Below are 13,194 nucleotides of genomic sequence, written 5' to 3'. Positions count from 1 at the left end.
AGGGAGAGAAGAAATTGAAGTTTTGACAATTAATCCGGATGGAATTCTTAATACTTTGAAGATAAAGCAATTTTTTTTATGCTGAAGAGTGAATGGAAACCATAAGACTCTGCTTGAGATTTCATTCAGTGATGGAAAAGAAGGATTTACCAGAGCAGGTTTATAAGCAGTGGTGAAAAAGGATAAAGTCCTTTTTCCTATATTTTTCCTGTGTCCAGCTCAATCAAAAAGCCAGTCATGCATGTTTGAAGAAATCAAGAGGAAATTTTACTCATCCTACTTTCTGGAATTACGGCAGTTAACTGAAAGGAAACTATGAGGTGTAGCGGGAAGAGGCACTGATGCTGAGTCAGCTGCACTTGGCTTAAAGCTTTGGCTTTTTTACTGCCAAGTTCTCTGACCTTTAGATGACACTCTCTGTGACTTATTTTCCTCAACCCTCAAGAGAGGACTAACAATGCCTCCCTTTCTGTCTCGTGTAAGTATTCCCACAGAGGACTATACTACCTTCTGGGAGTACAAAGCCATGTACAAATGTGAGATGACGTTACCGTCTCCACTAGCTCTCCTGTGTTAGGTCTGATCTGCCTTCCCGTCTGCCACTCTGCTTTCTCTTCGAATGCCTTCTGTGCATTTCCTCTTGTTCCTTCTAGCTTTTTAATGCATATTCTAAGATTCTAGCATTTCCGTTTCAAATTCAAATTCTGTTGACACCTAATCTGACCTCCAGTTCCTGAACCAGTGCATAGTCAGACATTAAATTTTTAAAAGCTTAGTTCAGCTTTATTACACTTGAAAGCATTCAGGTTAAATAAAATGTGAACTCTACTAACTTCATAATTGTGTACCTTGATAGTCTTCCATTTATGACTTATGTCTAAAATAGGTTTTACTTTTTTTTCTAGGAACGTTTGGAAATCGCTAGTTTTTCAAATCCAAATCACACCCCTAGGAAGGACCCAGGAGGACACAGAACAGCTGCCATTCTGCATGTAGGCTCTCCTGACTTTGTAGGAAATGGCAAACATCGGACCAACTCCTCTGGAAGGTCTAAGTAAGTCCTTGAGATTTCTGGTCTGAAAGAATGAAAGATGTAGAAGGAATAAAACAACTGGTAGTGAAATTTTTGAATTTATAGTTGTTTTGATAACTTTTTCAAAGCCTGTATCAATATACATAGTGGGGCAAAAATAGGTTTAGAGTTGTTCATATGGAAAATAATACAATAATTAATAAATAATAATACAAGAATAAACTGTTTTGCATACTCACAACTGTAACCCTACTTTTTACCCACCCTGTATCTGTTAGCATCTTTATTTTAATTTGTTTTAATATTTTCTAAGCATCTGTAATTAAACCAGTTTTATTGCTCATTCACTTTTACAACCGTCCCTCACCCTTCACAGTCCTACCTCCAGTGCAGTTTGATCTGACTTTTAATGATCTAACTAGTCAGTAAGTAATTAAAATTTTTTTCTTCCATCAGACTCATCATCCAGTCCAATTTCACACTGTGTCTGTCTTCAGTCTGCACTCCATAGGCCGCCCCGCAGATGCGAGGAATGCTCCAAAATGGGCATGGTGTAGAAGGTTCTTTACCTGAGAAAGGGGGCCCCAGTTTGTTGTCAGGAGTCCTGGGCTTCTTTGTCCTTGCAGATGGGCTCGTGATCTGTTTCCTGTCATGAGAGGTCACATGAAAGATGCTCTCTACTTCTTCCTCCACATCCTTTTTAAAAAACTGAGACTTCCCTAAATACATGCTGTGACCCGCTGTGGATCAGAAGGAAATTTTAGTACAGGATCCATTTATGAATGGTGGGTGATTAAGTGGTTTAGGTATTATAATTCACTTCTTTATGTGCTTAAACTTTTGAGAATCTAAGCAGCACCTTTAAAACCAGCACTTTTCTTCTATAGAAAGGAACATTTTAAGTATCAAATTAAAGATTTACATAGACTTTCAGGTTATAGTTTGTTTATAAGAAGGAACCATTTCAGTTCTTTCCCTAATTTTCAACCTTATAAAAAATGAACTTAGAAATCATTTGGATATTAATGTTCAACCACTCACCGTTCAGGTGAGCCAAATTTTCTCTTCAATACTGTTTCTGGTAACAATTTAATTCTAAAATTATAACTCTTTATACCAATTTAGATTATTTTTCTATTTGGCTTCCAGTACATAACATAATTTGAAATTGCCCGAGCATTTCACTAAGAAATACTTAACAAATTTCTATTGTGTTAGAATCAGTGAAATAAATCAATGCAATGAGTAAGTCTTTGGATATATCAAAACAGTTTTATAAGTTTAAACATTTCTATCTTTTGTGGCTAACTATAAACAATGCATCTAAGATTAGACTTACTTTTAAGATCAAAGATCATTTGCAGATTAATTCAGGGGGATGGGAAATGCTCTCCCCCCTTGTCATAGGTAGAACAACTTATGTTACATTTGCAGAGTGATAGTTGTATGTCTTGGATAGAAAAACATTCCATGAGCATCCAAGAAGGAGCATGAAATAGTTTTCACCTACTGTTTGCCAAAGTATTACACGTACCTATAAGGATCTCTGTCACTATGTTGACTTCTGGACAAGTAAAGAATGAATCGTTCTTAAAGAGTAGCTCACATGCTTTATTGGTTAAGAAATAAAATGTCCTTGATACACCAAAGTACCTTATGATATACTCTTGATTTTGTTTCTTTCTGTGTTAATTGGCCTTTATGGATTAGAAAGTCAAAGGAAATAAGCAAAGTGTTCCATTTTATTCTTTTATTTTTCTTCTCCTAAAAAGCAAATACATATACATCTTACAGGTAAAAACAGGAGACATCAGTGACATTGGTTTTTCTCTCTTTATTCCTTTTTGAAGTGAGATTCACTTTTTATCCTTCACAGTTGTTCCTGCTGCCAATCTGTCCTAAGTGACATGTACGACACTTGCCATTTTCCTGGCACTTTCACTTTTATTTTAATCCTAATAATATATCTTTTCTTATTAGCACTCTTAACAGTCTCATTGTGTTTTCACTTAACAGTCAGATGGGGTGATTAGTATTCTAAAACATCTTAAAAGCAACCATTTATACACTATAAACTAAAGGACATAAAGATGCCCTAGATTAGGCAGGAGAAAGTAGTGGCGGGAGAATGGAGACAAATGCATTTGAACAATTTAAAAAAAATAAAAAAGATTCCCTAGACTAAAATGACTATTAGTTGGAGGGGGTAGAGGTGCTTCTGGATAATTTATGTTAAGTCTAACATATCACTTTAAATCTTTGCTTTTATTCTTTTCATAAATTTCAGTGTGCCCCTGGTTGCACAAATAACTTTAAAAGTACAATGTCTTAGTCATTCTCCAGTGTTTAGAATATGTGGACACATGAGACTCATCAAAAGAGGTCTTGTCAGCAGTAGGGTAAGGGAAGGTAAGATGTGTAGGATTGGGGGCGGAGAGACCAGTTAATAATGGAGTATTGCGTGTGCCCAGGTGAAAGCTGGGGATGACCTGAACAGGGCACGGAAATGGAGAGGATGGTACACGGGGATCAGTTAGATGCAGGAGGTCTAGGAGCACAGGGAGACTCACATTTTTGACTTGAGACAGAATGAATGACTATGCCATGAACCAAAATAAAAGAACCAAGGGGAAAAGTCAGCTTGAGAATGGGTAGGAGAGAGGTAGCAGTTTTATTGACATTGCAGTAGCATGAGGAGTAAGTAGAAGGGGCACAAGTGGAAACAGCAAGTGTAAAAGTATGAAAACAAAACAAGAAGGGATGGAGTGCAGGACTGGGAGGAGAGTGTAGAGATGGGAGAGATGGATAGGTGAAGGGAAGAAGCTAATCTAGAAGGCGGATTGGACGCACAGGAGCAGGGACAGCTAGTGGAACAAGATCCCAGAGGAGACTGTAGGAGACAGAACTGAGGCCAGCATAGCTGACCTCCTCAGAGTCTGGGAAAAAGAAACAGTGGTATAATTTCCAAGTAGGGTTATAGGTGGGACAGGAGAAAGTGTGGGCTTCATTTCTCATTGCCTCATGATCTCTGTGAAGGTAAAAGTCAAGGTCATGCTTAGAGTGAGAGTGCTTTATAGAGATTTGTCCATATGCATCATCAAAGCATTTCTTACAAGTGTCCAATTCTGACCATCAAGAGCACTCTCCCTGGCCTCTTCCTGCAACCCTCTCCCCTAATTTATTCATGACTTTTGCATTATAATCTAGCGTCCCAGCTGTTGGTCCCACTGCTGGGGGTGGGGGGGGAGTAGAAAAGATAAAAAGGAGGAGGAGTTGGGCTTTGAGTGTTTTAGAGAAGTGAGGAAGGAAAATGGCAGAGTATCTATCAAAGAGAAAGAATGAGCATTCCTTGATTGGGGTCCCAACTGGAGACCAGGAATTTGTAGTGCTCCAAACTGCCCTGTTTTTCAGCTTCCTCCAGAAGTGCATGTGCATCTGGAATGACGAGATTGTAGGGTCAGCGTGGGTTGCGCTGAATCACCGTAGAACTGCTGTGATGGAGGAAGTGTTCTATATTAGTACTATCCAATATGGTAGCCCCTCGCCACTTGTGGCTATTGAGTACTTAAATGTGGCCCCTCTGGTTGAAGACCTGAATTTTTAATTTAATTTAAATTCAGGTAGCTGCATGTGGCTAATGGCTACCATATTGGACAGCACGGATCTAGAGTTGGGAATTTGTAGAGTTCATGTGGAGAAGACCTCAATGGGGAGTGGGGGAGTTTAACAACTTTCCTGTTTGCACCTTAAGCTCAATTCCCAGTAGAGACATATGTTAGACTGTGAGGGGGTTAGCAGACAGGAGAAAATGGAGGCAAGAAATTGAAAAAAATCATTGTTCAAATTTACTTTTAAGGCGAGAGCGTCAGTATTCCATATGTAGTAGTGAAGATTCTCCTGGCTCTTGTGAAGTCCTGTATTTCTCTATGGGTAGTCCTGATCAGCTCATGGTGCACAAAGGAAAATGTATCGGTGAGTACACTAGCTAAATTCACTTAAATTTTCTAATGACTAAAGTTCAATTGTGAAGGAACAAGGTGGAATAGACACCATGTCATCTAGACCGCGCATTCCAAGGAAGGCCAGTAGGCCGATAGTTGGTCATTCTAGCTCCCATTCCTAGTGACCAGAATGAGAAGTCACTCAGGCTTCCCCTTCTGTAAGATGTAAATTAAAACCTAGGCTCTTGGAAATATTGTTAGCAGGAAGATAGATAAATTTAAAGTTTGTCATTGTCATAATTAGTTGACCTTTCTGAAATTAAAAATGGTTGAAATATTATGAATTCGTAGAATTTTGCATCATGTGCATTTATTGCTGATGAAATATATGTAACAAAATGAGGTCTCATGCCTGTGATCTTTTTTAAAAAATTTTTTTCAATTAGACTTGATGTGCAATATTATATTAGTTTCACAAATGCCTGTGATCTTTGATGACCAAGTCCTATTTTCTTAAGTTGATATCCATCTGCTTAGCACTATCTCACTAGGCATGTTGTACCTGACTAGGAAAATCACTTTATTTTCTAGTGTCTTATTTAGCAATTTTGCCTACTGGTAACTGTTTGGGGTGAAGCCAGTTCAGCAATTTGAGATTTGAACTGTTTATATTAAAATCAAGTTTTCAGTATCTACTCCTTTGCCCTAAACATATGTCATCTTTTACGAGCCATACAGATATAGCCACTAAGTAGTGTAAGGACTGCTTGCATATACATAGTTAATTTGACAATTAATTTTAATTTTTACATTTTTTTCAAATTATAAGAACAAGTCTATTTAGAAAGTTACAGAGGTAGTAGAAGTGAGATAGCTCGGCTGCGTAGGCTCAGGAAACAAGTTACAGCTCCCAGGGCCCCTGGAGCTTACGAGAGAGAAAGGCAGAGATAACACGCCTGAGGGACGAAGAGGGAGAAGGGAAAGGCACAGGCAGTCTTCCTGAGAGGGGGAGCATGTCTAAGTTCAATTTTTAATTCCATGAATATTCTTATCAGAACTAACAGACAGCCGAATTATCTAAATCAAGTTTGCCTTTTTTTCAGTGTCTTTTTCTAGCCCCCTCTAAGGAGAGACAAATGAGCAGAGGAGCTGCCACAAAGCAGGCAGCAGGTGGAGGGAGAAGAAACCAAATATCTGAATAGTCGATGAAGTGGGCACTTAACCTTGCCTGCGTGAAAGCGGCCTGAACTGTACAGGATTCTGTGCATACAGAGCCTGCCCTGGGCAGACAAAGCAACCATTTGGGCAGGTTCAAAACCTTGGCAGAGATGATTAGCTTTAGTCTTGAGACTGTCCTTGACTTAGGGCAACATAAAACTCACTACTTTTAATAATCTGAGGAGATCTGGAAGGGATATTAACCTAACTACTTACTACCGTAACTTGGTTTCCGTTCTCATTGATACTCGTTAGACAGATTCACCTTAGTTAATATCCTCATCAGCAGACACATTTGCAATCTGAAAATATTTTATAAAACAACTACATAAATTAAAAGAGGGGAGCCAGAAAACCCTGGAATTACCTTCTAGAGGGCGGGCCCCTTGTAGTACAGACTTTCCCCCTTAGGTGAATGTTCTGGGAACGCATCTGTATCAGTGTACCAGCTGGCATTGTTGTGAGGGGTTGCATTTGGCTTCAGTGAATTTTTTAAGACTCTTTCAACACGTTTGCCCATTTTATGATGGGTGATTTAAGAGCACACCTACCCACACCATGCTGAGTGTTGAGTTTTTGACCGAAAAAATGGCATCATTCCCATACCCCACCCTTCCTATTCACCATTCACCTGATCTTGCCTGGAACAACTTTTTTCTTTTCCTGATGAAAAAAGTCCATAAAGGGAAACATTTTGTCTAATGTGGAAGAGGTGAAATAAAAAAACTGCAGAAGCACTAAAAGGCATCAAAATCTACAAGTTCAAAAACTATTTTGAGCAGTGGAAGAAATGTTACAATAGGTGTACTGTATCACTTGGAGAGTACTTTGAAGGTAACTGAAATTTAAACATGTAAGAATAAATATACAATTTTTTATAAATAAATTCCAGGGTTTTTTGGGTCCCCCTTGCATGTATGTTATTTTCTCACAACAGGGCTAGTTTTTAAAACATGTCCTAATTTTCTGTGAAATGTTTTTATATAAGATCAACTAACTAACATTTGTTTTTCAATTTAAAGCAGAGCTTTCTTATGGATAAAGCATGCTCAAGACTGCCTGTGTAAATGATGGTCATTGTTAGCATATAATCAAATCAGAGTTCTTTTGGTAACATATTTTCCTTCAGCCTCACTATGGTGTGCTCTTTTGTCTCTTTTATTATCCCCATCATGCAAAAGAGACAGTGAGAGGATGGCAATAATAAAATTATAATACAAAAATAAAACAAAAAACCCCGGCAATGATGAAATACCTACCTAGCCCAAATTGGGGAGAGAAATATTCCAAGACATTGTACTGCATAATGTGCATATGTAGTTAGGCTTTATGTAAATAACATCACACCGTCTCATAAACATCTGATACCTGTGTCTCCAGTGTGTGCTGCTTACATTCCACATCACACAGGTTGCTTCCTTTGGTTGACAAATTTTCAGACATCAGGGCTTTTTCACCTTAGCCAAGAACGTCAGGAGTGTTTATGACTAGCATAACAGATCATTTCCATTATATTTTCTTAAACTGTCAGCATGTCTATAAAGTAAAAACTGTTTCTCAGATAAAAAGTCTAGGTGAGCTAGTTCAGCCTCATTTCGCCAAAGTATTTTTGCTAAAGCCGCTATGTCCTACATATATAGGTTATTTCACTTTTCATTTTTTTCATGGAAAAGAACTATTACTGTTTGAAAAATCTTTTTTTATATAGTTTAATGTATTTTAATAGCAAACTTACAGAAACAGCACAGAAGACAGACAACATTAAAAACATACTTGCATGTAGGACAACTCAGTTAGAAAAGTATAGTGAATGGATGGAATCTACTGTATGATAAAAATGCTACGAACACCATTTAGTTGCCATCAATAAGAAATTTACTTGTTTTAAAAAAATCCAAATGCTGGCATTGTCCAGAAAAATTTAACAGGTTTATTTATATTATTATAAAGTTGAACTGCTTGAAACTTGTTTACTGAAACATCTCGACTTGCATTAATGCTTTATGTCCCCGCATTTATATTAAAAAAATTCACACACAAATGAAAATGGAAAAACTGCCAATACCTGATTTCTGTCCCCTATTTTCCACTTGCAATCATATACTTAGGTACCTTTTGACCCCATGGGAAAAAAATATCTAACGTTCAGAACTACCAATAACAGGAAGAAGAGAATTTTTTTTTTTTTAAAGAATGAAATGTTTCCCATCACAGTGGATTCTTAAGCACGTTCTCCACGTATACGGCGTGCTAGCTGGATGTCTTTTGGCATAATTGTTACATGTTTGGCATGGACAGCACACAGGTTGGTGTTTTCAAAAAGGCCAACCAGATAGGCTTCACTTGCCTCCTGCAAAGCACCAACAGCTGCACTCTGGAGGCGCAGGTCTGTTTTGAAGTCCTGAGCAATTTCTCGCACCAGACGCTGGAAGGGAAGTTTGCGAATCAGAAGTTCAGTGGACTTCTGATAACATCTGATTTCACGAAGTGCCACAGTACCAGGCCTGTAACGATGAGGTTTCTTCACCCCTCCAGTAGAGGGCGCACTCTTGCGAGCGGCTTTGGTAGCCAGTTGCTTCCTCGGTGCTTTACCACCGGTCGATTTGCAGGCAGTCTGCTTTGTACGAGCCATGGTACAGAGACCTCTTTACTTACCCCGCTTCTCTTTCGGCTGGAGCTCGGCGAGCTGGAGGAGGCTGGAGTTAGAGAGCGACAGCGGCTGCGAACACCTGAAAAATCTTTTCATTGTGAAGACACTGCAGCATCGTGGGAAACTATTATTTATATAACAAGAGAAAAAGACAGAATACAGTGTATCAGTGGTTCTCAGTTGGGATTGACCTTGTCCCCTTGGGAACATTTGGTGATGTCAGAAGACATTTTTGATGTTTCAGACTAGGGTGGGGGTGCTATTGGCATCTCATGGGTAGAGGTCAGAGATGCTGCTAATAAATACCTTGCAGTGCACAAGACAGCCTCCTTCAATAAAGGATTATCTGGTACAAAATGCCAGTTGTGTCAAGGACAAGAAATCGGGTTATATATGCTATGATTTGATAAAGTAGGAAGCAAAAAAGAGTAGAGGGAACTAGAAATAAGACGAACTGATGATATCGTGGGTGATGTTTTTCATTTCTAATTTTTTGGTAATTTTCTATTATAGTGTTTAATTAAAATACAGGTTTTTATGTGCAGCACAGAGAATATAGCCAGTAACCTCATAGTAACTTGGCACAGTGGCAGATGGTTTCTAGACTTGTCATGGTGATCACATCACAGGTATACAAATACCAAAATCACTATGCTATACACCCAAAACTATCATATGACAACTATAGTTTAATTTTTTTAAAAAAACCTTTTTAAGAAAATACAGATTTTTATAAGAAAATTTTTGGTGTTACAGAAATTTAGCTCTCCAGGTATTATACAATTGGAAACCATATGCCTACCACTAAATAAATGTATCTATTTCTAAATTTAAATTTAAACTGTCATTTCTGGTTCCTTCCCTTGAAACTGTTAGCCGGTTTTATATTTACTGAATATATTCAGATTTTGTGTTTACAAAATCCCTGATGTTTTCAAACTTCCAGATTACTAAAATGTGTTTATACTGTGCAGTCTAATGTACATTGATGGAGTAATCTGGGTGGAACGTTCCTATTTCCAGATTCCTTCTGTCACATTAGTTGATATTTAGCTTTGTGGGGGTACTCTAGCGCACCAAAAGGCAGCCATCAGAGGTGAACTGGCTATGAGTGTAACACTGTGAATCCTTGCTACTTGTAGAAAACATTTGTCAGATACTAAGATCTCACTGTTGATTATTGTCCCTTTATAGTAATAAATATTTTGTGGCTCAAAGTATATTGCTAAATATTAAAACTTAGTTACAAAAGAGCATGTGTTATATGGAGTCATATTTTTCATAAGTAGCACATGGCATCCACTGGTGAATGAGTGTGTTTGTGTGTACATATCCCCCTCCCCTTTTTTTAATCCCCACAGAAAATGTACCAGTGAGAATTAATTACATTTTCTTTTAATATGCAGCCTGTGATGAACAGCTTGGAAAACTAGTTTATAATGCCTTGGAAACAGCCACTGGCAGCTTTGTCTTGTTGTATGAGTGGGTCCTTCAGTGGCAGAAAAAAATTGGTCCTTTCCTTACCAGTCAAGAAAAAGAGAAGATTGATAAGTGCAAAAAGCAGGTAGGCATCCGAGAGGATCACAGAGTCCTCCCAAGCTTTAGGAGATGACAAAAAAAAAAAATAGCTTTGCATTTGCTCTGCTAGTAAAGATGATCAGAATGGTGTGAGGCCTGTTTAACCACAAGGACGGCGAGGGACCAGCACCTTGTGTACCAGTTTCCTCAGCTTCTTGCTGCCTCTTTCAGAACTTGCACAATGTGTTCCAAACTTTCGCAACTGCTTTCTTAACCTCCTTTCTCAGCCTCTACTGTGGCATTAATGGCCATCTCTCCAACTGGGAGTAAATAGTACTTCATAATTATGGCTTTTGCAGTCTTGAAATATTGCTTCAAAACTGAATTCTAGGGGACTGGAGAATTTTAGAGTTAATTTATAATACTGAATTTAAGGAGAATATTTAATATTACATATAGCAGTGTTTCCTAATAAAAAGGTTACAAAACAATAGGTAAAGCCTTGTGTTTAGAAGGTATGTATATTTCTGACAGAAGAGAAAATGGAAGTAAAGACACCGAAATCATAAAACTTGTCTTTGGGTGGTGACCACGTACATAATTTGTTGTTTTTTTCTTTTGTGGTGTTTTTTCTTTTGCATTAGTACTTATCAAAATTTTGATAATGAATCTTTATAATCAGAAGGGGTTATTTTAAAAGTAATATTTCTTTTTTTTTCTGGTGGCCTTAATGCCAAAGAAATTTTAAAAGCTTTTCACTAATTTTATGGTATTTGTAACTTTTAAAACTTTTATTTATTGATTTGAAAGAGGAAAAAAAACACCAATTTGTTATTCCACTTATTCATGTACTCATTGGTTGATTCCTGTGTGTGCCCTGATTGGGGATGGAACTTGCAACCTTGGCATATCAGGATGACGCTCTAACCAACTGAGCTACCCAGCCAGAGCTAATTTTATAGTATTTGAACACTCAGTTTTAAGATCAAAGAAGTTGAGAATTAACTAAATTTTTTCCGTCTTTATGAACCATTAGGTTGACCATATGGTTTAAGGGAGAAGTCAGTTTAGGGCATATTCCTCCTCTTATCCTTTAAAAGTACATTTTCTATTAAATATTTCACTTTTGAAATGAAACACTAGTTCATGCTGATTAATCCAATATTACTGTTTTTTTCCCTTATCAGATTCAAGGTGCAGAAACAGAATTCAGCTCACTGGTAAAATTGAGCCATTCCAACATAGTACGCTACTTTGCAATGAATCTCAAAGAGCAAGACGACTCCATCGTGGTGCACATTTTGGTGGAGCACTTTAACGGGGTCTCCCTTGCTGCACACATGAGCCACTCGGGCCCCATCCCTGTGCATCAGCTTCGCAGATATGCAGCTCAGCTCTTGTCGGGCCTTGATTATTTGCACAGCAATTCTGTGGTGCACAAGGTTCTGAGTATGTCGAATGTCTTGGTGGACACAGAGGGCACCGTCAAGATTACGGACTACAGCATTTCTAAGCGCCTAGCAGACATCTGCAAGGAGGATGTGTTTGAGCAAACCCGAGTTCGTTTTAGTGACAGTGCCCTGCCTTATAAAACAGGGAAGAAAGGGGATGTTTGGCATCTTGGCCTCTTGTTGCTCTCCCTCAGCCAAGGACAAGAGTGTGGAGAGTACCCTGTGACCATCCCTAGTGACTTACCTGCTGACTTTCAAGATTTTCTAAAGAAGTGAGTATCATTGAGATTCTCTTAATTGCACTTTACTTTTGTACTTTTATTGTGATTTAATTCTGAACATCTTGATATGTATAAGCTGAAAAGTGAGCAACAGAATTAAAGTTAATTCTTTGTTCTCCCAATCCTTTCCCAGCCACGTATGTCCTGTTTTCTTGCTTATGATTATTGTCCCCTTAACTCCCACCTTCTCCTAAATTCACTTGGACTTAATAATAGGTTTTCAGTGTGATGAAGATGGCCACGTGGGAAATGCGCCAGGTATTCCAAATGGAAGAGCCGCTCTGTCTACCTTTGCGGATTCCTAACGGGTCAAAGGCAAGGCCCCCTATTTAGAAAACAGCTGTAGGAGAGTAATTCTGCCCCTTGTTCTTCTTAATCATTCTTCTTCATTAGCAATATCTCGTTCAGTCAAACCCTAGAATACAAATAACTTTCTTGCTCTAGCCAGAGGATTTTCAACATCTGTGAATTCCAGGTGCACATTTAACTACAGAGCCAAGTTTGATCCACTTTGAGAGAATCCTGACTGAGAGGTTTTCCTCTGACCTACAGTCTTTGTGCAGATCCTTCCATTCAGTATTATCGAGATTAGCCCCGCCTCCCTTCTTAGTCCAGGCCAGACCTAGGTTCTCAGTTTCTCAATTAAATGGGAAATAAGATCCCTTAAGCTGGGTTTTCTAGATACGCTTCTAGTTCAACTTTCCAGCAAGTTGGACTAGTTTCCTTCCTTTCCAACAATCTGTCTTATTTCTCTCCTTATTTCTTTTTCTCAACCATTCATTTTTATTCATTTACTCCCTATACTTCTTTTCTTTTATTCTTCACATTTCTTTTCCTGTTTCCATCTATCCCAACTGCCATTTGACCTAATCTATGTTATTTCCTGTCACTCATTGTCTTACCCATGACAAAGTGAAAATAGCTGCACTTATCTTTAAATAAGATAGTTTCTGTGTAGCATAAAGTAGAAGTAGTCATAATATACATACAGTTGTGGAAAGGGGCCAGCTTTGATTCTTATGCTATGTTTTCTCCTTAAAGTATATAAACATCTTAAGATTGCTAAAGAAATCTTTTATGATTTCTATTAAATGCATTAAAA

At 38.1% G+C, this 13,194-nt stretch overlaps 2 protein-coding genes across 3 annotated transcripts in view; one reads left to right on the top strand and one right to left on the bottom strand.

Annotated features, from left to right (window-relative positions):
* Nucleotides 1–13,194, top strand: part of EIF2AK4 (eukaryotic translation initiation factor 2 alpha kinase 4) — a 102,238-nt gene that overhangs the window by 28,676 nt on the left and 60,368 nt on the right. For both annotated transcript variants that reach the window (XM_054565596.1, XM_054565597.1), the window contains 4 exons: nt 906–1,054; nt 4,890–5,005; nt 10,249–10,406; nt 11,548–12,083. In XM_054565596.1, coding sequence (XP_054421571.1) covers nt 906–1,054; nt 4,890–5,005; nt 10,249–10,406; nt 11,548–12,083 — 959 coding nt within the window. The remainder of the gene's footprint in view (nt 1–905; nt 1,055–4,889; nt 5,006–10,248; nt 10,407–11,547; nt 12,084–13,194) is intronic.
* On the bottom strand, nt 8,412–8,849 carry LOC129064363 (histone H3.3A-like). The gene has a single exon (XM_054565598.1). The coding sequence runs from the start codon at nt 8,822–8,824 to the stop codon at nt 8,414–8,416; it is 411 nt and encodes a 136-aa protein (XP_054421573.1). The 5' UTR covers nt 8,825–8,849; the 3' UTR covers nt 8,412–8,413.

This window comes from Pteronotus mesoamericanus, unplaced genomic scaffold (assembly GCF_021234165.1).
Source record: "Pteronotus mesoamericanus isolate MK-2021 breed Mesoamerican mustached bat unplaced genomic scaffold, CSHL_Meso_final contig_164, whole genome shotgun sequence".
NCBI lineage: Eukaryota > Metazoa > Chordata > Mammalia > Chiroptera > Mormoopidae > Pteronotus > Pteronotus mesoamericanus.
The sequence above is the reverse complement of the archived record's forward strand: the minus strand, read 5'-3'. Positions and strand labels throughout refer to the sequence as shown.